This window comes from Betta splendens, chromosome 22 (genome assembly GCF_900634795.4).
Source record: "Betta splendens chromosome 22, fBetSpl5.4, whole genome shotgun sequence".
In the NCBI taxonomy this organism is placed as follows: Eukaryota; Metazoa; Chordata; class Actinopteri; order Anabantiformes; family Osphronemidae; genus Betta; species Betta splendens.
In genome coordinates this window covers 4,529,114-4,556,513 of record NC_040900.2, presented here as the reverse complement: position 1 = coordinate 4,556,513, position 27,400 = coordinate 4,529,114, and the positions used below count along the sequence as shown (strand labels likewise).

The 27,400-nt window shown below is 43.9% G+C and overlaps 3 protein-coding genes across 27 annotated transcripts in view; 1 reads left to right on the top strand and 2 right to left on the bottom strand.

Moving 5' to 3' along the window:
* LOC114848811 (uncharacterized) overlaps nucleotides 1–11,252 on the bottom strand; it is a 43,087-nt gene extending 31,835 nt beyond the window's left edge. For 3 of the 12 annotated variants that reach the window (XM_055505784.1, XM_055505785.1, XM_055505786.1), the window contains exons 1-8: nucleotides 9,084–11,252; nucleotides 8,789–8,883; nucleotides 6,391–6,541; nucleotides 4,791–6,014; nucleotides 4,432–4,595; nucleotides 2,171–2,411; nucleotides 1,997–2,107; nucleotides 1,083–1,155 (exon numbers count right to left, since the gene is read on the bottom strand). The gene's annotated coding sequence lies outside the window, so the exon portion shown is untranslated. Of the gene's footprint in view, nucleotides 1–1,082; nucleotides 1,156–1,471; nucleotides 1,512–1,996; nucleotides 2,108–2,170; nucleotides 2,412–4,431; nucleotides 4,596–4,703; nucleotides 6,015–6,390; nucleotides 8,884–9,083 lie in introns of those variants that run through there. The other 9 variants (XM_055505782.1, XM_055505787.1, XM_055505780.1 and 6 more) reach the window with 8 other exon arrangements.
* Nucleotides 11,253–11,803: 551 nt separating this feature from the next.
* On the top strand, nucleotides 11,804–18,658 carry LOC114848844 (protein delta homolog 1). Of its 5 annotated transcripts, none has more exons than XM_055505808.1 (7): nucleotides 11,805–11,957; nucleotides 12,094–12,108; nucleotides 12,312–12,391; nucleotides 12,625–12,688; nucleotides 13,124–13,254; nucleotides 13,970–14,111; nucleotides 16,694–18,658. In XM_055505808.1, exons 3-7 carry the CDS (start codon nucleotides 12,340–12,342, stop codon nucleotides 17,481–17,483), a joined length of 1,179 nt encoding a protein of 392 aa, XP_055361783.1. In that variant the 5' UTR covers nucleotides 11,805–11,957; nucleotides 12,094–12,108; nucleotides 12,312–12,339; the 3' UTR covers nucleotides 17,484–18,658. The 5 variants fall into 5 exon arrangements, with proteins under 5 accessions (XP_055361785.1, XP_055361783.1, XP_055361784.1 ...); XM_055505809.1 differs by having other exon boundaries at nucleotides 12,091–12,108; XM_029139678.3 differs by having other exon boundaries at nucleotides 11,806–11,957; nucleotides 12,077–12,108.
* Nucleotides 12,999–27,400, bottom strand: part of dio3a (iodothyronine deiodinase 3a) — a 32,226-nt gene continuing 17,824 nt past the window's right edge. For 9 of the 10 annotated variants that reach the window (XM_055505820.1, XM_029139706.3, XM_029139705.2 and 6 more), the window contains one exon: nucleotides 22,290–24,233. In XM_055505820.1, coding sequence (XP_055361795.1) covers nucleotides 22,815–23,597 — 783 coding nt within the window. In that variant the 5' untranslated portion in view covers nucleotides 23,598–24,233 and the 3' untranslated portion in view covers nucleotides 22,290–22,814. Of the gene's footprint in view, nucleotides 13,423–13,947; nucleotides 14,076–22,289; nucleotides 24,234–27,400 lie in introns of those variants that run through there. The other variant, XR_008693670.1, reaches the window with a different exon arrangement.

Below are 27,400 nucleotides of genomic sequence, written 5' to 3'. Positions count from 1 at the left end.
ACTGATGCATCCAGCAAGCTGTTTTACTTCATTCTGCATCAGCTACAAGTTGTAAACTAAAAAAAATGCTCTAAAATGGTGTTACTTAGCATTAACTGAAAAAAGTGCTGCTCCTGGCTTTCTATTGCCTGCTGTATTAAAGAGACTGACCACAAGATTAAAGTAGATATCTGGGAATTCCAGCATAATGTGAACGAGGATTAGATCCGCAGACCTGGCACAACACACAGAATTAGGTTTTCAGCAGATTCGTATTGATCCTTGCTGAGCTCAAGTCATCAGCTTCGCAGAGAGCTTCCAATGAGCTACAAGGGAACGTTCCCACGGATCTAATAACCTTCCATTTAACTTGGTGCAGTGTCCTACGGAGGGTCCAGGTACACAAGCTATAGAATAGTCACTTAATTCAATTCAAATAAACCACCTGACTTTCACACTAGCCTTTGTACTATTTATAGTGTGCGGGTTCCTTCACATGGTTGACACTGGCGATATTCTACACATGCTGATGTAGCTGTTGTTTCACAGTAAACAGCGAGGTGACAGCGATGGCGCTTTGAAGCATCGCTGGAGAAGATGACGCGGGAGACGACTCTGACAGTCAGGCTTTCACTGCCAGGCGTTGGAAGAGACTAAGTTATGCTGACAGTGTGACGGCTAATCAAACTGCAGCTCGCCATTCTCCAGAGGGGAATAAATAAAGGATTAACCAGCTGGGATGACGGGGGGTTCTGTGTGGTTGGAAACACCAGGCATGGGATTCTTTCGCTGCTTTACTGCGCGTCCGCTCAACTCGCTTCAGCTCCCCACGATTTTTCTCAGCAGTGACCTTCTGGTTTCACAGTTTGTGAATATACATACCACTATTTAACCTTGCTTTCCATGTGCAAATTGGATTTCTTTTTTATACAGTGAATTTACTAAGAGCAGGTTTTAATAGAAGCTTAAATAGAAAAAGAGACTCAATGAGCTGGAGAGCTTGGAAGAGAATGCAGATGCAGCGAGGCCTCACACAGCTTTATGGTGGAATATATGAATGTTTGCTCAAATAAAATTGGGGTATCAATGAATCTGTTAGTTACCATGGCTACCGCAGGGCCTCTCTCTGCATGTATAGTATGACGAGTGGTGAGCAGCCTCAGAGGGACCAATTATCTGTGAATAAAGGAGGTACATGCCGTAGCACTGTGCATACGGAGACACACCTAAAGCAAAGTCTCTAGTAATCACTCAAATTATGAAAACATTGTTGAGAATAATTTGTGAGGGAATGTCACTTAAGATGATCTTAATGATTTAGAAATTTCTATACTTAACATGAATATAACTTTTTTTCATGTTTCATGCTTGTTACGCAAGGTTTTTTGCTTAGTGCAAACTTAAACTTTAAACTAAGCAGCATAATATGTTTACATAATAACATTGTTGAACTATCTACTCATATCACCACCATCCACAAAAGAGAACTCACCTGTTCAAATAAACACTCGTCGACACTCATCACACACTGGCTGGTGAAACATGACACGAGGAGAATGGAAACATTCACTAGGGCGCCTGTGTAATAATTATCTTGCCTGGCATTCCATGTAAATGACACGTCTAATTTTGACAGCTGCGCTATAAAGAGCCGTTGCAACTGCTGCACTAATTCAGAGGAGCAGCTTCCATTTTCACTGCAGACGCTTGTCCGTAAATTGTGCCAGTTAAAACCGAGCAAAGTGCTGCAGCAATATCTGCAGGACGCTGAATAAAAGCGGATTTGGCTTATGCTGACTCAGTGCTTTTGAAGTGCACTTTCATTTGGGCCCTTTTCTGTGAGAACGCCTACAAGTAACAGTAACTTTCCCTGGAAATCTAGTGTGTTGCCTTGGCTGCTCAAGATAAGGCCGTAAACCCAATGAGCTGCCTCAGTAAGAACAGACAGAGAAATTTGACCTGGTGAATATCTATTTCTATGAATCATCACAGCTGACCTGAATGTGAACCTGTTTACCTGTCTGCAGTGAAGACTGGCTGGAGGAGGTGCTGGCACCCCTCCTTGTCCTCGTTTCATCACTAGGTTCTGTAGAAGCGCTGCAGTCAGGAGGCAGCTCTTCCAACAGCTCTAAAATGGGAAAGAGAATAATTTAAGAGTGAGTGCAACACCCAGGAAATCATTCCGCCTCACCTGGAGGGACTTGCCTCCTGCAACGACGGGGCCATAAAGGTTTCAGATGATGAGGCCCATCTCTGGCGTCAGCAGGGACACGCTGAGCACAGCCATCGTGTGCGCTGCCAGACTTGACTGTGAGACAATGTGCTTCCAAAGGCCTGGAGCCCGTCGCCACTGCAGAAACACAACCCGGCCACTCGGGGCTGTGGGGTCTGGAGCTGGCGATGGGCTCGGGAACCAAACTTCATTACAGCAGCTGGCGGGTACATACAGCAGAGTAACAGCGTTTTTAAAATTTAAAGAGTGAGCAGGAACAACAGGCAATTAACAAAGGTCAATCTGTATTATGGAGGAGTGTGGCATCACATGCGAACGATCAGCGCACATTGCATTGCATTGACCCAAAGAGCGCCACTACACGCCAAGAGCCAGACTTAAGAACAGTATTATTGGACTCTCAGCATCAATCAACAGCACTGAAGCAGGAGAGGCGGCCATTATTTACTTGACATCGCTCCCCCTGGATCATAATTCTCATGAGCGGCACAAAATGCAACAGCAGCAGTGAAGCTCAAAGCAAAGGAGGATCTGCACTTGGAAATGATCTAATATACGTGTTTCTAGGCAACCTTTCTTTCTGCATCACTTTCTTTGGACACAGTTACGCTGTGGAATCTATTTACTATGTGTTATGTGCTTTTTATTTACCTGCCGTGTATCTCTGAGGCTCTACTACTCTAGCTCTGTTGTGATTATCAGTCATCGCTCACATTAAACATCTCACTAATCTCAACTGTCATTTTTTCAGGTTTCCCTGTGAAATTGTACGCTCGGAATAAAATTAAGTGTGACTGCTCCTATGACGCATGCTGGATCTTTCTCCATGAGCAAAAACGGACACACTAATCAGATCTGTCATTGTCCCAGGCTAATGAGATCACTTCTCTTTCTCCCCTCTGCACACATAATCATACAATGAGCCACTTTTGTCTGGGCTGGAGGGAGGCAGGAAGCAGATATGCAGTGAGGTGTGATCATTTGTCTGTTCCAGCTAATTTCTTGTGTTGGAAAAAAGATGTTCCCTTGTCATATTTTGAAGGCTTTGTCCTAAGGGGACAAATAATAGGATTCACTCAGTGCCTGCTGAGTGTAGTGACCATGGACAAGCTACTCACATTAACATGTCATGTTTCAGAACTGGGATTCACTTTGACACCTTTTGCTCAGGTGCGACTGAAAACCCGCACAATTATTTCTGCCTCTGTGTACAGCTATTAGAGCTGACGAGGCGTCCTTGGCGTGCGATGCTTGCTGTTCCTAAGCAACCGAGGCACCGGTTTCAACTATACAGCAACTATAATTAGGTTTTATGTCAATCAAAATGGCCTTTGTCACAACGTGGAAGCAGATGATGCTCAGTGGAGATCATTAGCATTTTCCCCGTCGTTCACTTTCACATGTGATTCCTAGAAAGACAGCGAAGCTACAGAGTGTAAATTAGCATTAAGAGTTGAAAGCTGGGTGAAGCTTGGGTTAACGAGGTGAATCCGACCTGATACCGCTTTACCTGCTCTCATGCTGGGATTATTGAATAATGCCTCGTAATAAGCAAACAAGCTAATTTACTTTTCCTGTGTGATGATGAGCATTTGTTAAAAATACAATGCTGTCTGTGATGATCCTTCACTGCTGTGCCAGTGCAGTGAAATCCTTCAAAAGCCACTTGGTGGGATGCACTGCCAAATATATGCACCGCTTGCTGTGAGGAAAACATGATTATAGAGCCAGCAACAAAAACCAACAAGCTCATGGAGCAAGCGATTGATGTGTGTGCGAGCACAAAGTCTGCGCCTTCACAACCCACGAGTGCAGGCTGGAGTGTCTGATGTAACCGGGGCAAAATCAGCAGAACAAGGGAAGTTGGGAAGTTCCCATCAGGCCACGGAAGAGAAAACCTCCATTTGCTGCCACTAATGACAGAGTACAGCGGCTACTTCAGACGTAATTACTCTGAAATGAATGGTTAATGTTGTGTAACAAAGTCTTAATGTTGCTCACTTCCCTGTATAAAATGTACCAAGCCATGCTGCCCTTGCCACATTAAGTATACATTAGTGTATTGGCCATGTGGCTTAATAAATGCTTTGAATCTTAACTATTTTTAAAGTGCTTGGAAGTGGGGACCTTGGAGTAGGGACGTTCGGTAATTCATGCCTCCGTCACAGCGATCTGGGAAGTATATGCTCTGAAACCTTTAATGGTGGACTTTAGCTCACCTGGCTCGACTGTTCCTTCTTTAATCCTGGTATAAAGTGTTAAATCCAGACAAACCCCCGTAGATAAAATGAAGCTGGCCCCGTTACAGCTGCTCGTAGGTGTATCTAGCGGTGCCGGTTTAAGGTGTGAACCTTCCAAGCACAGGACATTACATTTCTCTGACCTGCAGAGAAATATTTGGTTAGTGAATCAACGAAGGTTAGAACATGTTACCTGTGACATTCGTCATATTAAATTTTTTTTTTAATCAAATGGTCACTGCAGCACACACTGTCTGAATACTCTCCACTGAATAAGTACTGTAGCAGTGTCTCCACCAACTCTCTCTCCTTTTATTCCCTCTTTTTCCTTCTCTCACGTTTTCACCATCATCACTTCCCTCCGCCGACGTCTCACCGAACGACTTCTTCCTGCACCTTCTCCCCTCGCTTTTTCCAGCCGCCATCTATTCATCAGGACCGTTTTCGATGATTCGAATCGCTCTCTTTCAGGGGATGTGAAAGGAATCGTTAGTGAAAGAAAATGAGTGAGACAGCGAGTGACAAAACAGGAGAAGTGGAGCAAGGTCAAGCTGTTCATCGCCGTTCTGCAGCCTCTCTCTGCTCCTTTCAATTTAGTGCAGCTTTCACTTTGGGTTTGTACTTTGTATTAGTTTTACTTTTCTCTCCACTGTAGAAAAAAAAAAAAACACATTGAACCGTTATGAATAATGAATAATTTATATTCACTCCAAATTTTTGATCATTCATTCGCCTAAATGGCACACGTACAAAAGTGATTTCAAGAAATAAATTAATAGGCACATTATTAGGTTTTATGTATTGTTTTTGTTAAAACACCAGCCTTAGCTCAGTGGCTGAGAGAGTCATCATGGAAATGAAGGCGCACACGTTGATCAGATGGTTCCAGGCTGAATAAGGGAGAAATTGGAGGAAAATTACATGAATATTATGATATGATCTTTGAATGTCAGTGACCTGGTGAAGTAGTGCAAATCTGTGTGAACCTGCCATTGTTCCACATATCAGATAAAAAACAATAATACACACATTCACAGATAAAAAAAAAGAAAAAGAAATCGATGGCAGCAAAAATGAGCTATTGTGAAGAATTCTATGCAGCAGATGATCTAATTGACTGAGTTTATCGCAGCGCACGCTGGCCTCTTTTCAGATGTGGCTGCGCAAGTGAATAATTCATAGCAAGGAACTGCAGTGAGTGAGAGCAAGCGGAGCGGCAATAAGAGCGCCTTAACCCTGGGCTGGCAGCCACAGGTTTGTGTTGAAAGGTGAAATTCAATTAGACAAGACCGTGTGCGCTTGAGACTTCTCCTCCTCAGGAAGAAAATGTACTGATAACGGAGGCGGTGCGGGTTTACAGGCCGGCGCCGGTGGTCGGGAGCTGCGCTTGTCTGATTCCAGACATACAGTCGTGTTAACTGGTGATTCTTCACTGAATGTAAATGAGATCTGTGGCCTGAGTTTTTTCAGACTGGCCCTGTGATTGACTGCTGAAGCGTCCAGGATGTACCCTGCCGCTCACCCAAGGTCACCTCTGATTGGCTGCGGCACCTCCACGACCCCTGCAAGGACAAGCGGTTAGGATAATGGATGAATTCGTGGCCGGTAGCTACAACGAACCGGTGAAGCCGGAGACGACTGGATGTGACTGGAAAAGCAAGTGGACTGACATTACTAATGCAAAAAAAAATGCTATTCTGTGTCTTAAAGAACAGCAATAGTTAAAGAAAAGCTATAACCGAAGGCATTTTAATCCTTGAATATCTGGGTTTGAAGGATAAATCACTCTCTAGTTTTCTTACTTGTGCCAGAAAAAATATGAGAGCTCATTTTTTGGCAGTTGAATGTGTTCAGATTTAAAGCCAGAGGAAGCCAGAGGAGGCATACCATCCATTATTACGAGAGGTACAGAATAAAAGATAGCCCATATTAGCATACCTTAACCAGCCTTTAATGGATTAGGTCACATGTGGCTAGGACTGATTAGGCACTGCTTTCAGACAGCAGGTGAGGATGATGCCAGTCTGCCTGAACGTCTGGGATGAGCTGAAGGGCAACACTTGTGAACCCCTGCTGATAAATTACAGTCCTGTTTGTGCAAAGACAGACAACTACTGATTACTGAGTCAACGCCTAGACAACAACACTTAACAAGGCAGATGAGGTAAACGTTTAAGAGTCAATAGGTGTCGAATAATACAGCTTCCTCAGACGCTTCAAGTTGAGATATTATTCGAGGCAAAAATAAAATTTGCATTGATAAACCACTGGTCCTTTTTGCGATGTATTGTTGGTGGAATGTTTTCTCATTAGCTTAGACAGGCGGAACATTTTAATATACAATTTGTTTTGACACTCTCAGCTGCCGTCATTATTTTTACAGCTAAAGCTAAAAGCCAGAGTCTGTCAGGTGGCTTTATGGACACTGTTACAAGTCTCATCCGAGAGGGCGAACACTCGTCTTATTCCGACACGTGACAGGTGTCGGTCCTTGTAATTGATTTAGCGATGGCAGCCGCAGTACATTTAGTTTGTTTTTATCTTCAGACGCCTGAAGAGGTGCTTAAAGGCGCCGTGGGTAAACGAACTGTCGGAGATGATTCACGCAGTGAAACACGTGAAGCGGTTGCATGACTGATTGGCACCGGTGGAGTTTTACTGCAGGGCCCCTGATGCCACTGCCTTCACTTGAGTCTATCCTCTTTGTCCATTCGCTCCTCCCACTCTGTTTTGTCTTTTACTGCTGAGAGGATGCTGGTTAGCGATGAATGTAATTTGCAGATGAGGAGTGGGCGAAAAACAAACACAGCATATACACTATTCATCTCTTTGATAGAGAGGCAACCATATGGACTAACAGGGACTGCAAAGCTGCTCCAGGGCAAATAAACCAGCTCCGCACTCATGAATTAAAACTAAAGGAGAGTTATGCTGCATTTAGATGCATAAAAACCTTTAATATATTCCACAACAAATTACCTGGCCTTCATCAATCAGTTACATACATAGCAGAACCGAGGCTTACTCACACACAAGCATTGTCGAACATTTACATACTGTGTCTGTAAGTTCTCGCTTTGCTTCAGAATGCAGTGTTTCTGTCTGACAGCTTCTACACAAAGGCCTAGGAGACCACTCAAACAGACCGCTGCTCTCATACCCATGCACATGTGCACAAACTAAACCCGTGCTCTCACCTGTCTGAATGTGTGAAATAACCTTTACGGGAGTCATCTCAGTCAGCGGTGTCTTAAACTGAAGATTTGGGTTTTACTTTACCATTACCTGGAGCTAGTGATGCAGTAAATTGAAGCTAACAGGACATCAATTTGTGCTCGGACTAATATTCAGTCCATTTGCTTTTTACTTCAGTGCAACGCGGAGCAGCAGCAGTTCTCCGTCTTGATTTATTAACCTTCTGCTTCTGGGTCATTTCTCTCTTTTTCTTTTGGGGTGAAAAAATGATCTATTGGTTATAGCTTGATGTTGCAAGCCCTCAGCAAAGAGCACACACTCTGTCTCCCGTGGTAACAACACACAATAACTGGCATCAGGTATGGATGGCATCAGGCAAAGCTGGTTCTCTATGTTTTCCACCTACGCCTTAAACTCTGACTACCCCCCCCTTCTCTTTTAAACTATCAGTCTCATCCATCTGTTTCCTCCACAACCTCAGTGCTTGATTGCTGCAGTTGCTATGGCGATAATGGCCACACCATCTCCATTAATAAAATTAGGTTAGCATCGCTACACAGTCTCAGAGCAGATGGCAAATCAGCTTCTGTTGTAGCATCTCTTGGTTCTCGTTGGTGGTTCGTGTTTATAGGTTTATACATCTGGTGACTGCTGCTGGTGTTACTATAAAAGGTCAGACAGTGACTTGTTGAAGTGATCATTGTTGGGTAGTCTGGGTTGTTTCTATTCCACCTTTGCATTAAGCGTACTTAAGACAAAATCATTGCATTGCGTTTCCAATGCGGAAACATTCTCCTGTAATAAAACACTGTAATGATGATAAGACTGCAGATGAAAATTCAAGCTGAGAACGCCTGAGGTTGCACAGTCATTACCGAATGCAGCAGTTTCATCTGCAATCCCCACGTTAGGAGCGTCGTGTCGATGTGTTTACTCCCCACAGACTGTATGAAGTGACACAGCACCAATCAATAGCACTCTCCTTTTCACGCCACTCTGTCTTGTTTGAGGTGTGAGGATTGTTTTGGGGTGGAAATGAAAGGAAGTGTTGCAGCAGAAAAAATCAAAGAGCTCAGATTTTAGACTTTAAAGCTGCAGGAGCAGTGTATTCCTATAGAGATTTAGGAAAAAAAACACTTACTTAAAAAAAGAAGACTAATCCCAGCCTTTTCTGTAGAGGATATATTTCCAAGTTGATGCAACACCAGTGCAACCGTGCAATATACATGGTATGACCTACAGAAACAGGAGAGAGGAGAAGCTGAAGGACATACAGGAAGAAGAGGTCACTGTATGAACCCTCCAGTTGATGTGCAACAATTAAACACTGCTTTGACACATTTCATCTGTCAACCAATGATTGAACTTGTATATTATACAGGAAACTGCAAAAGTCCAAACTGAGGGTAGATCGTGTCCATTAAAATTCCGCTCACAGTTTTCCTGTTTGTGGATACTCGGAAGCAGATTTTCTGCGAGCATGAAAGCCGGAGCTGAAGGTGCTTGAAGTTCCGCCAACGCCCCAGAGGCCAAGGCTACGGAGCGGTTAGCCCTTGGGATGCTACCAGGAAAATGCACGGTCTGCTGCAAGTCAGTGGGAGACAGATTGCCTGTACTCCACCTTCCACATAATTGGTATATTTGAAAAGGAGAAACATTCGCTGTGGTTCCAGGCTCAATCCCAATTTCCTGCAAGAGCTCTTGCGCTATAAAGAGAAGGTGTTTTTATTTTTCTCTTCGCCTTGCTGAGAATAAAGAGACTGATGTATTATCCAAGTGCACCTGTACCGGCGTGTATGCTGTCATCTTTGTTTGTCGTCTTCCTGGAGGGGAGGAGTGGCATTTGACGTACTACCTGAGGGTTCATCATTCTCTCCCGTATCACAGGTATCCCAGCTTTGAAAGATCATGTAATGGAAGTCACAGTGTGGAAAGGAAAAAGAAGTGACAGGCTAATTTTATCTTCCAGCTGTTACTGTACCTCAGTATTTAATTAAATAAAGCGGCCAAAGTCACACTGCGAAAAAGCTCAAACCATCAATTGTCTTTGTCCGTAGAAGGAGTCATCGCAAATCGCACACACTTAGAGCCCAAGCCGAGAGCTGTGAGGTCCATTATGTGAACTAATCTGTGTGATGGACGTTCAGTGTGGGAAGATTTACTGTCATAATGTCTGAACGGAAGTCACATTGGGATCCATCTGGTACATGGCTGTGTCTAATAATTCGCCCAAAGATCACTAGACTGGAGGAACTGGGCAGCCACGCCACACGTTATTATCCAGCTAATTGTGTTTGGGATTCAGTAGTCAGGATTCATTTCCTGCAAAACGGCAGAGGGTCTGAATGAAATGATCTGTATCAAAGCCTACATGGCTGCTATGGTTTGGCTGAACGGGGATTTCTTTAATCAGATTTACGGCCGCGCTGATGGACATTTCTACAATTTACATCTGCGTGCTGAGAATTCTGATGAAATTATCTCTGATCTCTTGTGGACTCGAAATGAAATAATCTAGAGTGGTAATGTGAAGACCTAACAGTGCCTCAATGGCCTGTAATGTTTCCTCACCTGTCTGGAGAGGAAACTGCTCAGCGTGGGAGTAACCTTCACGCAGATTAGCAATAACACTCATGTTTTATTGAGATCAGGCGAAAATGTCCACTCCCTGTGGACATGTAATTACTGGAAATAAAGTCAGACTGCTGTGAGATTCCAGCTTGATCTGTCAGATAAACACACACACGCTGCAACTTATTACTGTAGTTTCATTATATGCAGCTTTTTTGTCTAAGCAGCAATTACATAGCTTTTCACAGTCCCCAGAGGATGGACCCTACAGCAGCAATGGAGGATATCCCCTGATATTTGAGAGTTGGTAAACTCACACATACTGTACACAGTCTGTATGTTAACACACACACACACACACACACACACACACACACACACACACACACACACACACACACACACACACTAGAGCACTGGGAAAACCATCTGCTGCCAGATGAAATCAGTAGGAGAACAAAGAAATCAATTAGATCTGTGGATTACTTCTTTGCTTGATTACTCACCCTAAGATGTCTAATTTGAAGAAAAAAACAGCTGACCGTGTGATGTGGATGGGATCTGTAGCTTTGTTGAGGGAATGGCAGCACTGCTGCAATGTCACGCACCATCTCTAGAGCTTTGAAAATAAACTCAGGAGCCAAATTGAACCGGGGATACGAAGAGCACGGAGAAAATGATATCGGGAGTGAAGCACGTATCCATTTCCACTCACATCTGTCAAAGCCCGTACTGTATGTGGAAAGCGCGTGTGGGCTCCTCCAGGTTGTTGCTGTCCAACTGTATTTACATCTGCATCCCATGCATTGTTGCTGTCTAGCCCACAAACCCACACACCTCTTCTAAATACGTAACATGAGCAGAATCACACCCTGCTGATGTGTGGAGGGTTTACGTGTATCTGTGCTGGCGTCCATCGCACGCCCGACCACAAACCATCTTTACCTTTTAGGACTTGTTCAGAACACACTGAAGGCTGCATTTCCAACCTGAACATGGAGGCAGATAAACAATGAGGACGTGTGGAAAGACGGAGGAGGGAGCGCATTTCCCCTAACGGTTGCTTGGACACCATTTCCAGCATCTTTATTGCCGAGCTAATAATGTCTGAAGGAAGTGGAACTCGTAATTAGGCCCTCAAAGTAAGACGTGCTTTGTGGGCAGGGAAATACCAATCCCCAGCCCTGGGAAGGATAAGAGGAGCCTGTGGACAGCAATAAGGGAACTAAAAATAGAACGAGGCAATAATGTGTATGGCAGGTGGGCACCGAGGGAAGAGAGAGTGGGTCTAAATGTCTCCCTTAAGTTTACATATTAAAAAGACCGTGCAGAATATGTGACCTTGTGATATTATCAATGGAATGTAAGTTTTATGATTTTTTTTTAGGAATTTGTGTCTTAAATATATAAGGAAATAGGAAAGTAGCCGTTCTGGGACGTCAGTGGTGACTTCATTAGACGCAGACAGCGACGGGTCCGTACCGTGACTTGTGTGTGGGCTCCGACCGGCGCGCGCGCTCTCCCTCCAGGTGGGAGGAGCGTGTTGCACCGGGACGCCGCGCGCTGCAGCAGCACGGTCAAAACCAGCAGCTCCACCTCCGGCACACGGAGCGTTTGTACACCTGTAGTGTGATTTTTAATTGAACGTCGCTTGGATAAAAAAGAAAGAAAGAAAGAACTAACTAAATCGATTCAATATGAGCGAAGCCACCTGGACACATCGCGCCGGTGCGACTTAGGTGAGAGGATTTTCCGAATGCCACTAGATGATTCGAGTTAATGAGGTTGTTGACGAGACGTTCCCTCTTCTGTGATGTAATGGATTGTTCTCTTTTCTCTAATTGCTTGTGCGTAATGGATCCCCTCTGGGAGGAGACGCGTGTGGTTCAGGTGCGCCAATAAAATCCTATTATCTGATCAAATATACGAAAAAGGGCTAGTTCGGTCATTTGACATGTGTAAAGCATCTTCTGAGGTTCCGTCTGATTCCAAAATCAACTTTTTAGTAATGTCATAGGCTTTTAATGAAAACCAGTGGCTTCTTTGCATTGATACGGGTCTTTGCGCGACTTAACCCGCTTTGTGCTTTGCAGGACGACGAGGGTCTAGCTCGACATTACGATGCATCTCGCAGCGGTGGTCTTAATTCTGGTCGTGACGGGCATCGCAAATGGTAAACGTGAGATTTTGATCAGACCAGTGAGACGGTCGACAAAAAGGGGGAGGGGGGGGGGGATTCGCGTCAGTTTGCGTAAAACGAGCACTTTTCCAAACATCTTTACTCTCTGCGGGGGGGAGAAAGTATCACAGATGAATATTTTATTGCTCTGAATGAATAATGCGTGTTGTGATTGATGGTTTGATCTGATGATAAGGCGCTGCTGTCTGTTCTTTCCGTCTCGAAAGGCTGGGAATGCAACGCGGGGTGCAACACAGAAAATGGATTTTGTGAGAAGCCGGGGAAGTGCAGGTACTGAGGCGACTTCAGATTCCGATGATTAACCGTCTCCTGGACGCTCCTGCAGCCCCCGTTTCCCCAATAAATCGTTGGCGCCGTGAATGTTCTCCCCTTAGAAATAGACTCACACGGCGGCCAACTGGAAGCCCCTGTTTTGTCTAGATTTGTTTGCCTCTTGTATTGTGATAAGTCAGCAGCTAGATCAGCCCTGTGTTTGATGAGTAAAACGCATTGTTATCCTAACAGACACCTCAAAAGCTTTTGCTTATGAAATGTGCCCAGTCTGAAGTGTGTGCTGGCAAGAACATCACAGCATCCAGTCTCGAGCCAGAATTTTCTACCGCTGTTAATGTGCAGACAAATTAACCACTTATAACGCAATCAAAGGCAAGTTCAGACTTCAAAGCTGCGTGGCTCAGTTGTTTTTCCCGTTCTGCTCCGTCTCAGGTGCAAACCAGGCTGGCAGGGGGAGAACTGCGACCGGTGCGTGCCCTTCCCCGGCTGCCTGCACGGTGCGTGTGTGAAGGCCTGGCAGTGCATCTGCAGGGAGGGCTGGGTGGGCAGCCTGTGCGACCAAGGTGAGTGCCGTTAGGCTCCGGGTCACTCCCACGGCAGCTTTCTCCCACAGTTCCCGGCGGAGCAGAGGGCTAGGGTGACTCGCGCAACCCCAGGGATGCTCAGGTGGAGGCTGGAGCCAAAACATCACACTAAGGCAAGAGATAATGATGTCGGAATCTGGGTCAAGGCTGGAAGACACAAATATCACTGTCATTGTGTGCTTTTAGGCCATTGAGCAAGGCACATTTGAAGCCTTCCCAACCCAATTCAACCCAATTCCACGTGGCTGTACATGCTAATGCTTTTTAAAGGTCACATTTCCATTTCAGTAGACACTCCCATATAAATTAGGCACTTCAGCAATAATTCCTATAGTTTCCACTATAAAAAAATTACTTTCTGCCCCTCAAGCAAATGAAGAAAGAAAGAGAAAAGATTAAAAGGAGAAATTATTCTGGCTCCTGGCTCAATTTGACCTCCTTATGAGCTCCAACAGTTAATCTTATTCTGTTGGAGCATATGAGCGGCTCACTTGTGTAACTACATGGGTCTGTTCTCAGTTTTGTTCTTGGTGACAGTATGCTGTAAGGGGGCGTGTGAGTGAGAAAGAGGAAACAAAGGAGACGGGAAAAGAAGTGGCTGAGAAACAGACACACAATGAGAGAGAGAGGGAGAATGTGAAAGAGAGAGAGAGAGATCTAAAAACAGCCTACTTTGTCTGTTCTCTCCACCCAGATACGCGCCTGTGCTCATCCAGGCCCTGTGCTGGTAATGCCACCTGCATAGAGACGCGAGAGGGAGGGTACCTGTGCATCTGTCCCCCAGGTTACGCTGGAGATCACTGCAACCAAAAGAGAGGAGTTTGCATCACAAACGGGTACCAGCACTTTCCCTTCGCTCGACCATTTCACCACGATGAGACCTGTTAATAGGAATCCTCTGTTTGTACACGATGCAGAGCATGTCAGCTCTGCGACGCCTGTGCAGATAATTAAATCCAGCCCAGTCTGTGGCCAATGTTCTTTTACCTCTCCAGAAATGGACAGTTTGGTTGGTGTGACCTAATATTTGTAAGACGTGGCTTCAAAGTGTGAGCGTGCTGTGTGGGAAGTGACACAGTTCCAGCTCTGAAGGAAATGGAGCGCCAGCTAAATATTCCTCCTTTTTAAAGTCAGCCTTCATTCATTGGGCTTTACTGTCAATGCGAAGGTGAACGTAGACGCATCGACTGACATCACTCTCGCAGTGTTGCAGGCCACATTGCATGTTTGAGCTGTGTGTCTGGCACCATTATGGTACAGCAGCATTGTTTTTAGCCCTGTCGGCGCTGCTGAGGCTGGATGCAAATGCTATTAGAGCAGATGGAGACGTGAAAAAATAATTGCTGAAATCATCAGAGCTGAAACTTATAAAACTCAGGGGAGCTGCAGACTCAGTCGGATAAATTAGTTCGGGTTATCGTTATGTTATGAGTGGTACCTTTCATTTCATTTCATCAGTGGTTTCATCAGCATTCAGTGTCTTTATCTGAATCTTTATAGTTTATTGTTCTTCCATTTAGCATACTTCAATTTCGCTTTTGCTACTTTCAACATTGTTTAAAAATTTCCAGCAATTCTTGGGGAATGCATTCAGCGCTATATGGCATTCACAGTGCATTTTCTTCTGGAAATGTTCATCTAGTTAATCTAGTTAATTCATTTAAGATGAATGAGAGGTATGAAAAGCAAATAATGCTTAAGTAGCGCGATGCCTCGACAGACATACGCTTTTCAAACATGAACCCTCTGATGTGAAAGGATTCTTAGAGCATCAATTCCCCAACTTCGCTGGCCATAAATAGAGAAGCTGCCCTGCTGTTGACAAGCAGGCGCCTTCATACAATAGCCGGCGTGCACCTGGGTAACGCCACGAGCTGCATCCAAATTCCAAAGGCTCCGTCTTTGAAAACACCGTCATGTTTCAGCGGCTTCAAAGTGAAGTACAGTATGTACCAAGACGTTCAGCCTCCCGTTGAGGGTGTTTGAAGGACAAACTCGTGTGGATGCTGCGTCTGTCAGTCACGGCTTCCCAGGATATAACTGGATATCTAGTCAGACAGCTCCTGTTCTTAGGGGAAACTCACCAGGGATTTCCCTCAGTTAAACATCAGTCTAGTAACCTAAACTTAACTAATGCTTTATATGACGTTTCTTCAATGTTATATGGTCAATATATGGTAAATCTGGAACAGAGAAATATACATAGGACTATGCTCCACTTCATTTCGCCTTATGCTGCAGCTGGGGCTGAAGTCTGTCCAAAAACTAGGACACTTCAATAGAACGTCTCAGTTTCTACAGGAACAGAAAGCGAAGGAAGCTAATCCTGGTACAGTATGTAGGTGTCCTTGAGAATTACAGTCAGTATCATAACTGTGACAGCTGCTGCGAACCGAAGCTTATCGGCACCTACGGGACGTGTGATCCACCGTGTCTCAACAGGGTCTCAGAGGATTAAGTGCAACTTTTATTGAGCCGGTCCTGCTGGAAAGTTTGTATCCCGGAGTAGAAAGGCAAGTGAAACAAGTGCAACGTTTAATACAGGAACATCTGGACTTTCAGTTTTCAGATCACTGGCCCACAGTAAAGGCAGTGTTCCATCCCCTTCATGAATGGGTGCCGGATGGATTAGTGGTACATTCTGAACCTCATGTTTGTTCTCAGTCATGCAGCCTAGTTATTGGAGCAGGCTACAACCTCATGACTATAACCTGACGCCTCTACCCTCCACCTTTTGTAATTATAACAATGCAGTGAGTGGGGCTGTGCTTGCATGCCAGTGGAATTCATCTCCACTAAAGGCCTAGCTGAAGATCCATTAATCAGACCCTCTGTGAGACACCAGAGATTCCTAAGACGTTTGCCAGAGCGGTTTTTCATTTGGCTCGCACAGACATAAAGTTAGGCAGTGTAATTACACCAGCACTCACCGTGAAGCCGGGCTGCACGGATCAGATATGCTGCAAACGTGGGAGCATGAGAACGATCCTGCTGATGCAACATCAAGGCTCCTCTTAAATCATATTGTTTTTATGGATGTTGAGAGATGAAATCATTCACAGCTATTTTCTATAATTTCTTGAGCAAGATTACATTCTCTGGCGAAATAGTTCTGCTCCTAAAAGTGAATATTTCTAGGTGATGGATTGCTTGAGCAAAGGAAGTTTGAATGGGAATATAAAATTTTTAAACCAAGAAAATATTTACTAACCTAATATTTAATTAAGAAAACTTTTGGTGTATAACTTTTTATATTGGACTTTGCAGTATGCATGAAGAGACTAAAAGTTATTTTCAGCAGGGTAGACTGAGATCATATATTTGACTGGCTGCTTTATAATCACAGGATAAAATGTGTACAGCAGAAGTCCCTCCCCTCCCCTGCTGTATTTTAACGTTGTCCTGCTCTGCCCTCCAGCTCTCCTTGTCAGAATGGAGGCACATGTATAGACGCTGACGGCTCCGCAGCCTCCTCTTCCTGTTCATGCCCCCCTGGGTTTTCCGGAGACTTCTGTGAGATCGGCGTTGACAGCTGCCAGCCCAGCCCCTGCCTCAACGGCGGCAACTGCACGAGCCGCGGCCTGGCCTTCACGTGCGACTGTCCCCGCGGCTTCGGGGGCTTCACCTGCAACGACACGGCCACGCTGTCGCCCTGCGCCGGCCGGCCCTGCGCCAACGGGGGCGCCTGCGTCGGCCGACCCGACGGAACGTTCCGCTGCATTTGCCCGAAGTGGTTCACCGGTCCGACTTGCTCCCTGCAGGAGCGACCCAGGACCCGGCCCAGGCCGGCCGGCGCCAGGCCTGTGGACCACAGGGTTTTCTCGCTGACGCCACAGCATTACTCCCTCCCTGCTCACGCCTTCCACAAGCTCCTCAGACCCCCCGAGAGGGACTTGCTCAAGATCACCCTGAAGGAGACGGTCCACTCCCCGGGCGTCCTCGTCACCCACGGTCAGCTGGTCTGTTTTGGCATGCTGGCGCTGCTCACCTGCCTCGTCATCCTGGGCACCACGGGCATCGTGTTCTTTGGCCGCTGCGAGACGTGGCTGGCGAATGCCAAGTACAGCCAGCTCGTTCGGCAGCAAAGAGAACACCTGCTGAGAGAAGCCGGCAGCTCGAGCCAGGAGGAGCTGGAGCACTCGGTAAACCTCATCCTGCCGGAGAAGATTAGACTCACCAGCTTTGGGAGACACTACACCTCTATCTGACTAAAGCATCTTCCTCCCTCTCGCCCCTCTGAAGGGACTCTGCTATGGAGGTCTAAAAATAGCAGAAGGAACCAACCTTGCTGCTGTACAGTTATGTTTATACATTTCATATACTGGACTATATGCACAGGATTGTAGCCTGGATTGATAATGTCTTTTAATCTGAAATCTAACCATTAAACATAAAACCCGTACCTTGAATTTCTTACATTCATTACATTTATATGATAATTAGAAACTATTAGTCAAAAAGCTGTAATAAAACATATGTAACTAAATAGTTAGAATTTTATAAATCGTGCTTCTGACTTTATTAACAATTTAACAAACTGAATGTACAACTATTCTGATCATTATCAAGAATATTTAATTTTTTGCACATTACCTAAATATAAAATGAATGCATTTTAGTGTTGATTTTTTACATTTAAGACGTTACATCATCATTGGCCTTTTTAGTATCAGTTTTGTACAGAACAACAGCTACTTTGACATGTCCTCAAGATAAGCGTACAAAGTCATAAATAACTGTACAAAAATTCATAACTGTACAGTCTGTGCTGACGATGTAAAGGATTTATATTCCTAAATCCCAGTCTCTGAGGATCAGCATCAATGCTAAAACTGTTGTATCTTCTTCATTGTCTATTGATTGGTCCCAAACTCGTTTAGATTTTGCTACAGCGTTTTTGAGGTAATGCACCCTGTGCATCCGTGAGACCTGGAATCAATAGTGTAACATCTGTTAAGTGTTATTGATTCGTGTCATGTGGGAGACGGCCACCGTCCGGATGGAGAGAAATGTGAATGAGAATACTGAATGTAAACAAAAAAAACATGTCTGTAACTCAGTCAACAGTTGATCATGATCATATTGTGTGAAATATTAAAGCTGGACCTCTCTTTCCCCTTTAGCCTCTTTTCAGCACTTTACAAGAATAATGTGAGTAGCTTTGTTTAAAAGAATTTTCAGTTGAGATATCATTGTGCTTAGAACAACAGATTTGAATTTCAGGCTCTGTAAGAAATTGTGAAAAAGTAAAATAAAAACACTGGGTGCCACTGACTGTGCCATTATACATTTGTTCCAGTCTGGGATTTTGCTGTACTTTCAATAAATAACGCTTCCTTGTATGTTTTACTCCTTTTCTGAAATAAACAAATGTAGCCATTGACTTAGATGCTGTATCTTGTATACACTCTTCGTTATTGAAAAGCTGCTTGACGCATATGCAGGTTCTAGTATGTGGTCTCAACAAGCAGGTGAAAAACCAGATCACATGCCTGGCAAGGCACCTGTCAGCGGTTTCACGCTGATGAACATCCTGTATGCTCCACCACCACCCACGTCTCTGAAATCAACGAAACATCTGTTCTGCCGCTCTCCCTAATAAACTTTCCACTCAGCGACAACAACACACTTATCGGCTCACTGATGACTGAGACCTGTAGCACTTCATCACAGGCCGTGAAGCCAAGAACATTTTAGACCTCTGTCTCCACCTTGTGGTGACAGTTAAACATCTACTGTATTACACCAAGCAAAGTTTCATCCAAACGCCTGTGTGACGCCAAGGTTTTGGTACATATCGAACATAGCTTTGTTTAATTTGCAGCATTAGATCAAACACAGGAAACAGAGCTAGAAGGGCCTTCAAAATGAAATGCATTAGGAACAAAACACTTGCATACATGTGTCAGCATTATGACCAAAATGTCCAGTCACGTCACACACAGCGAGCAGAGCAGGACTGAAATGATGTCAACCATCAGCAGGCGTGTAATCGCAGCCACAGGAACAATTTAGTTACATTCCAACAAGCAGCGCTTGTTTTTACTCTTGTCTCTTTATTCTGACAGTTCATGCAAGTGGGAAACAGCATGTAGTAACACAGTAAAACCACAAGGTGTCAACCTCTAAAAGAAAACTGAGGAATATATATATATATATATATATATATATATATATATATATATATATATATATATATATATATATATATAGGGAAATCATATATGGAATACTTGGAATTACTCATCAATATTCAGCATGTGTGTATACTGTATACACACATAACAGCCCAATAACATCACATCTGAGAGCCAAATAATGCTTTGTATTATTTACATATTACAGGCTCGTCCTTGTTCAAGATCGTTTCCCACTTTACTGCAATGTGTTTTCACTCCCCCGTTTGGGTGACAGTGTCTTAGCCCCTGCTCCATCCAACCCTTTCCCACTACACACCGAGTTTTGGAACGTCTCAGGGAGCCGTGTTGCTGCGTCTTCCTGAGCTACTAAAAGTACCTTTTAAAATCTGCGGGGGTTCAACAGATCAGCGTGACTGGTAGTACTTGTAGAAGTAGTTAAATGTTGAACAGCATGTAAGTCATTTAATCAGTGGGGACTGCAATCATACCTCGATGCTGCAACTTGGCACTAAATGCCGCTTACTACGGCTAATTCACTCAGTACTTAACTGCAATAAAGGTTTTTGAATAAACTTTCATTCATAAAGAACACCTACAGTTTTCTAATAGTGCCCGTGTGCCTGGAAAATTGTCCACAGTGTTAAAAGTGGCCTTCTGAGTTTTGAAATGCGTCTCTTGAGCCACAAAGTGGCTCATGTTGAACATGTTGAACCTGAATCACACAGGTTTCACTGGAAACCTTTGTGTGTTGAGGCCCCCGGCTCTCCACAACCAGACATTCATTTGTGGAGTTATGACCCAAGGGAAAGAGGGGCCCTCACCTTCAAAGCTGACCAGGGAAGCTGAAAAAAACACCTTCGCAGACCCATTCCTCTCCCTCCAGGTCATAAAACAAAACAGTACAGCAAAAGTTAAATCTCTCCCCCCAGTCGGAGACCCTTAACCCTTTGTTCCCGTCTGACTCTCTGCTGACAGATGAGACCCAACATCCATGGAAAATTGCACATGGAAAGAATCCAGATTTAAAGAATTCCAGTCGGGTTTCTGTTCAGGGGTGCATACTGGATACAGTGCAAGTTAGATTTAATTTAGGCAGGTACCCCTCTGTCAGCTGTCAACTCCACATAAATGCCATGTGTTTGTGTGTTAAATTTGTTCCAGATGAGCAGTAAAGTAAGGTCACTGTAAACCCCTGCAGTCTGACCAAGAACACATTCTCTAATGTCCCAGAACTTTCTCTCCTTTCTGTTGCTGTGGTTCTGTATCTTTTGGCTTGTGGCCTATGAAAATTATGTACTTATGGCTGATAGTATATCTGTCATTTATAATGGTAGATGATGATGGTCCACCAAGGTGGTTAAGTTCTCATTGCATTAATCTGCAGGAAAAACAGTATTACAACAATTAGACACCTCTTGTCTGCCTTGTGGAGGAATGTAAATAAAGAAAAAAATATCGCATTTATTAAAAAAAAAAAGCAAAAGCTGCAAAGTCTGACATTAAAAACACCGCGTAGGTCAAAAAATGCAAAAAAAAAGCTGTTGATTTGTTTCTACAAACATGTCAAAGTCATACATTTTTCAACAACCTTTCCTACACATCTTCCCATACAGTCACTTGTGTCAAGGACTAATATGTAGCACATGTGAACTGCGATTTCTACACCTGTGACCACACAAACACAGAGCTGTGACGGCCAGGGACTGAAATCTGGAAGGACGTGACATATGTTGCTGCCACGTCTCAGGTTTGAAGAGAACCAGAAGTCCTCGTTTCCTCGCGCTTAACAAGAGCCGTCTTTCACTTTGCTCCACTTCATTTCCGCCACCATTTACAAACATGAAGTGATCGTTACAGGAGACAACCTCACAGGAATTGGTTTCGTAAGCAATGTTGTTTGGGCCAAAACCACCCATCTCAGCGACGTTACTACGTACATTGCTGTTGCAGTGATTTACGTCCCACTTGTGACTTTGTCTCCTCAGTGGAGGCAACAGTTTTATGCTCCTAAAGTGACCATGAATAATGGGGCAGTGAAGGCAGAAGACACAGGGAAGCCAAGCCTGTAATGGTATGTTGCTCTATGCAGAGGTTGTGTCAGTGTTATCTGGTTGTCTGCGTCATCAGTGTCTGAAGCATCGCCCCCTGTTGTGTCTTCATTGAGTCCCGACTTGCATCTGAAATGTCTGAGGGGAGTTTCCTCCTATTGGCTTCCAGGGATGTGTGTTGACTGTAGATCTTCATTGATGTGTATATCACAAAGCATAATAGGATCAAGTGTTGTTATCCTTGTTTAACTGCAATAGATCAAAGGCTTACAAACCAGCTGTGGGGAACAAAGCTTGCCTCACTCCAGCATTAAGATCAATAAACACTCTGTACAGTTTTAAGGGCGATTCAGCACTAATTAGAGACAAAACTCTTCATCTCGAGTGCAGACGCCAGGTGTATTTCCATGTAAAATAACATTTGAGTTGAAAAATGTGGCGTAAATAAAAAAGCTGCCAAAGGAGTTAAAGGGTCTGGGGTGTTTGCTGCTCGTCACGTGATACTAATGTCATTATAAAATCAAGTGTCATCAACATTGCACTAAAGCAATAATTGGTGTTTTTAGAGACTTCCTGACTCATTACTGTTTCATTATTCAGTGATTAGGGCTCCGTATTTTTAGTGGCTGCACTTCAAAAGAACCTGAGAGCTCTGTTGCCTTTTAATGGACAGCAAAATGAACATTTAACCTTTTGTCTTCTCTAAATTACTATAGAATCTATATATAGACACTTACATCATGCAGAGGAACACACCTGCTTCCCACCTTTAATGCAACTTAGACAAAACAAAAAACTATGGCGTTTCAAATAAAAAGGCCTACAATTAAGAAGCAGATCAGAACATTTTTATTGTATGAAAATATACCCATGAAACGAAACAATATTTACAAACAGCAGAGTCGTGCAGGGCAGAGAGCAGCGCCGTCACTGTTATCTGCAGCATGCCAAACATCAGTGTCGGTTCTCCGGATAAATCCCGTTTAAGAGCCGAACTTCACAATAATGCTGACGAGCACAGTGATGCGTTACTCAAAATCCTGACTCATTCATTAATGGCGCATTTAGACGAAGGAAGGGAACAAACACGGAGCATTTCACATCCAAATTAGTTTTGTTCACAAGGTCCAAAAAACGGTTCTGAGGGTGAATCCTAATAGGATGCATAGTTGTCCATCTGGAATCAAAGAGCATACTATTACACACAATGTTGAAAATTAAATTTTGATCGAACCATAGAAAAATAAATACACTCAAAATAATTAGTGAGGGGAAATTCTAATTGTTGTTATAATACTAAAAGCTGCCGCCGGGTCTGTTTTAACACAGCAGCTCTAAGATGGGAATTAATCTACACGTGAATAACTAGATGACTGGATTTCTCCAGCCGCTGCCTGTAGTGATCCAGCCAGTCTCTGAGCTCCGAGATGCGGTATCCCTCAGGTCCTCTGCCACCTTGGTAAACTATCTTTCCCTCGTGCAGTACGTAAAGTCTGTCGAAATAAGCTCCGTACGCGGCGCTGGAGGAGTTTTCCATGCTGTCCACCACCACCAGGCAGCCGGGCACCTCCACGTGCATCAGCTGCGCTGCGCTCAGCCGGTCCTCCAGACACCGGTGTTTGGGGATGTTATAGGGCGCGTCCGTGCTCATCCAGCCGTCAGACGGGTGCGCTTCCTCGATGTACACCACTATAGAGTCCGCGATGTCCGCGTTCTGCTGCACGACCCCCTGGAAAGCCTTGAGACGCGCCATGAACGGCGGTCAGGTGCAGCTGCCAAAGTTGAGGATGAGCGGTCTCTTCCCCGTCGCGTAATCGAGGATGCGGCCGCGCCGCTGGTCCGCCAGCTGCACAACTTCGGTGTTCGGCGCTGCCTGTCCGAGATGCGCTGCCTTCAGGAAGTCAAGTTTGTGGCCGTGCCACACGGCTTTGAGGGACTCCAGGCTGAAGAGGCGATTAGAGTCCGATATGCAGAGGGGGGGGTCGATGGCGTCGCCCTCCCGCTCCATCCTCAACAGCACCCTTTTCCTTATGCATAAAAAGTCAAGCAGCCAAAACATGACAGCTGCCATGAGAAAACGGGGCAACAGGACGAGACAGACTATTGCCTTTTTAATGCCCTTTATTGAATTCATTATTACTGGAGTATCAAAGCGAATACTAACGCGCTGTGTCACGATCTTGGGTTGAAGTTGGGTTACTTGCAACTTCCCCTGGTTTTATATCACCGGCAGATTTGAATGAATCACACCCCGCCTCCAAACTGGGGCCGAGGCCTCACATGGTGGGGGATTACCTTCTGTCAACTGCACAGCTTGGAGTCACAGCCAACAGCTAAGGGTGCAGAACAGGGTGCGCAACAGCAGTGCGTTACAGCCGCTCCTGATTTTTACTATGGCGCTGTTAACGTTTAAGTTCACATCCAGGAATTATGTGTGATCGTCTAAATATTCTAACGGTGTGAAAAAGGTGCTGCTGCAAAGACAACTATGTTCTGGTGGACATTTCAGCAGCTGCTGTCTGGCAAATGACTGAAGGCAGTAGGCTTCTACCGCTTCATGTCAACTCACATGGGAGCTATAATAGTTATGGTTTACATGAGCACAGCACCTGCGGTAAATAAGGTCTGCATTCAGTCTAAGGGAAGGTAAGACTGAGACAGAGGTCACTAATGTCCAGCAGAGAAGTTACATCTCAGAAGAACTGAGGAACTGAGTAAAGGGTGGGAACCTGGCGGGAGGATATATTGAGAAAAATCCAGGAGGAATAATCTGAAAAAAGAAAAAATAAATAAATAAAAAGATATCAAAATTCTGCCCAAATGCTTGGAACAGTGTAGAAACCCATATTTCTGAAACTAAAGTGAAAATCTACAGATTAAAAATTTAGAATTTTGTCAAACAAAGCAACTAAACCCCCCTCCATGTGTCCAAAAAATCCCCAAGTAATAAAACAGAACCTTGAAAAAACAAGTACACACAAACACACACTTGCGCTCATACATTCCCAACCTTCCCCTATATCGGTGTCAGGGGATCGCGGTGCTCCACAGCCGCAGGGCTCATATAACACCTCAGGATATGAACATATGAATCAGAATGAGTAACCTTTAGGGGACCAAAGAAACAAACCATCATCTTCTCCTGTGGTCAGAAATTTCAGATGTATTTATTTATTTTTTTTCTGTGGACGGGGCCAGATTACTTTTAAATGTGTCCTGGCTGATGTCTAAAAGCTCATAAAACTTTAAAAGAATGTTGAAAACAGTCTGTGTTGGTTGCTTGTTTGAAGAGCTGCACTCTTTAAACATGCTCATTCATCTCCAAATACTTTCCCCATAAACTAATCACAGGGCAGAAAACAAAAGTTGTACCTGCCTCCCAACATTTTCAATATTTAAGTCAGACCTCTAAGAGTTCAATGAAGCTCAGTATAGTACCTCAACAGAAGAGAGATATAGAACTGATGTTCTGATTTATAATGACATGGCTTAAACTACAGAGAAGGGCCTAATTTGATCAAGAGAATCAATGTGGTTTAGATTAGAATGAATAAGTGTGTTAACATTAGGAGACCTTCGTCATCATGGATACAATCTGGTCTACTCCCTTATGGTTAGGAAATGATTATGATAGTGTTTGCTAAAAATAAAAAAGATGACTTTTGCTCTGGGCAGACAATTATCATGATTAACACAGCCTAACAAGTTAAGGGTGGTCTGATCTGCAAAATCATTCATCAATACTCTTTTCTATACACACGCTATAACACCAATACTACCAATTATGTAACCATAAAAATATTAGTGTAAGAATATTTTTTCCAGTCATTTCAGATGCCTCCATTATCTCTTGCTGCACCAGTCTGCATTACTGCAAATGATTTGGCAAACAATATCAGCAATGATTATCCCATCAGCCCGACACTTTAGCACAGCAGTTACAGCCTCAAATTATTCTCTTTAAAGTCTTTAAAAATCTAATTCAAGGAAACCGTCTGATGCTTTTGAAAACACTTTAGAAAGTGCAGTTCTCACCAGGGGGGCTGAAGGACAACATATAAAAACCTAGTGAGAATCCACCCACAGAACAAAACCAGACTTCACAGGCTACGTTCATAACAAGGACACCAACTCATTATCCGAGGAAAAGCTAAAAGCATCTTCCCACAGTAAAGACCATGTACAGTATTATTGCCCCAAGTTTGCAGTACAGTTCACGTGGTGTATGCGGGTTTCAACCACAGGGAGTCAGTGAGGGTTAGAAACTCCACCAGAAAATAGAGCTGTCATACTGACACTGCGTAGTATTTATAGTTGCTAAGTTAGACAGTATAAAGAAACGCATAGTGAAAACGCAAGCATTTTACACGGGAAAATACAGGTTGATTTATTGTTAAAAGTATGAAAACAGAGGACTAGCTCGTATGATCAAGACCCTGTCCTGTGAGCAATTTGCGATCGCTTGACTAAAGATAACAGATGTGTTGCTCATGCTTCCTCTCTTCCTTCAGTCCTCCCTGGTCTACGCAGGATCTACACAGCCATGTTATAAATTAAACAAACTGCAGAGTCCCTACTGTACTTTTGGAAACCAAGTAATGATCACAGAAGAGTGTTAGATTATGACGTTGACACACATGGAGAGTGGAACAACCGCACTTAATGTAGATGTCCACAGAAAAGATTCATGTTAATGAGTCCCTATTGGGTTGAACGTATTGAGGGGTGTGCTGTTCAGTGTCTGCCTGTGTGCTCCGCAGGGATTCCACATCTGGCCACACATATTAGCCATTACTGGCTAAATGCCATTCCCTGGTCTGGTGTGCTTATTCAACAAAAGCATTCCAGGTCTAGTATGCACATGGTATATTGGTTAAGCCCTAATCTCCTGTTACAGTAAATCCATGTCATATTTGACTGCAGGGTGGCCACAACCAGACATGTAAGAAAGCTGTCATTTATCTACAGCTCACGATTGCCGGTCAGTGACTGTTTTTAATGCAATTACCTACTGTTTCACTATAGACCCAACTCTCCTGTCATTAAACTCTCATCCAGGGCCTATCCTAGCATGTTTCCACACTTAGGAAAAACAGGTGGTGCTTTATGTCCAGTGATTTCACTATACTAACACTAGCATTAACCTAGTAGTTGTTGTAGTAGTAGAGCAAGTAGTGTCTGCAGAGACACAAATGTGCCTTTTAAAGTGGTCCAGCCAAAGCCTAGACCTCTACCTAATAAATATTCTGTCGATTTACCTCAAGAGAGCCGTTCACACCAGGGGTTTTAGGAATATGGCTAAGCTATGGTGGTTGTGTAATGAAGAATGTTGCAGCATTCCTCCTGGATACTGTGCAGGTGTAATCCACAGCTGCAGGAAGTGCTTGCTGGAGGTTACTGCCCCAAAAGGGGTTCAACCAGTTAAGAAAATATTTGCCATTAACTTTACCAACGTCACTAAGTTTAATGGGTGTGTTCATAATAAAAAGCAAAGGATGCATGACTGTGTTTTGTCAGCTTAGACCAACTTACAGTAGAATTGCTGTGGCCGATATATGCGAATAGGGATTTGATCACATCTCATTGTCACCAATTTAACCAGAAAACAAGAAAGTAGTCATTGACAGTTATTACATGAATGCCAATTGTTGGGGAAGATGCAATATCTGACTGAGTTAAGGCCCATCTCATGTCTGTTTTTCTGCACTTTCACTTCCAGGCTTTTGTACCACACTTACACATATATACTAAAATGGTGTGAAAACACATTTTAGTAAATTTTCTAAAACTTTTTTAAATATAATTTTTTAATCAAATGATGATGGAATACTTAATTGAAATATCTGGCTGCAAAACAAATAATGTGGAGCTTGTCCAGTTGTGCTAAAATGTGTATATGCAGCAGGCTCTGACCAGCCTCAATGTGAACATAATGTT

Bases quoted from the DNA above. Each gene is read 5' to 3' on its own strand.
- LOC114848844 (XM_055505810.1), top strand. From the start codon at position 12,340: ATGCATCTCGCAGCGGTGGTCTTAATTCTGGTCGTGACGGGCATCGCA. The intron at 12,689-13,123 runs GTACTGAGGCGA...GCTCCGTCTCAG, and splicing joins GAGAAGCCGGGGAAGTGCAG to GTGCAAACCAGGCTGGCAGG. The intron at 13,255-13,969 runs GTGAGTGCCGTT...CTCTCCACCCAG, and splicing joins GGGCAGCCTGTGCGACCAAG to ATACGCGCCTGTGCTCATCC.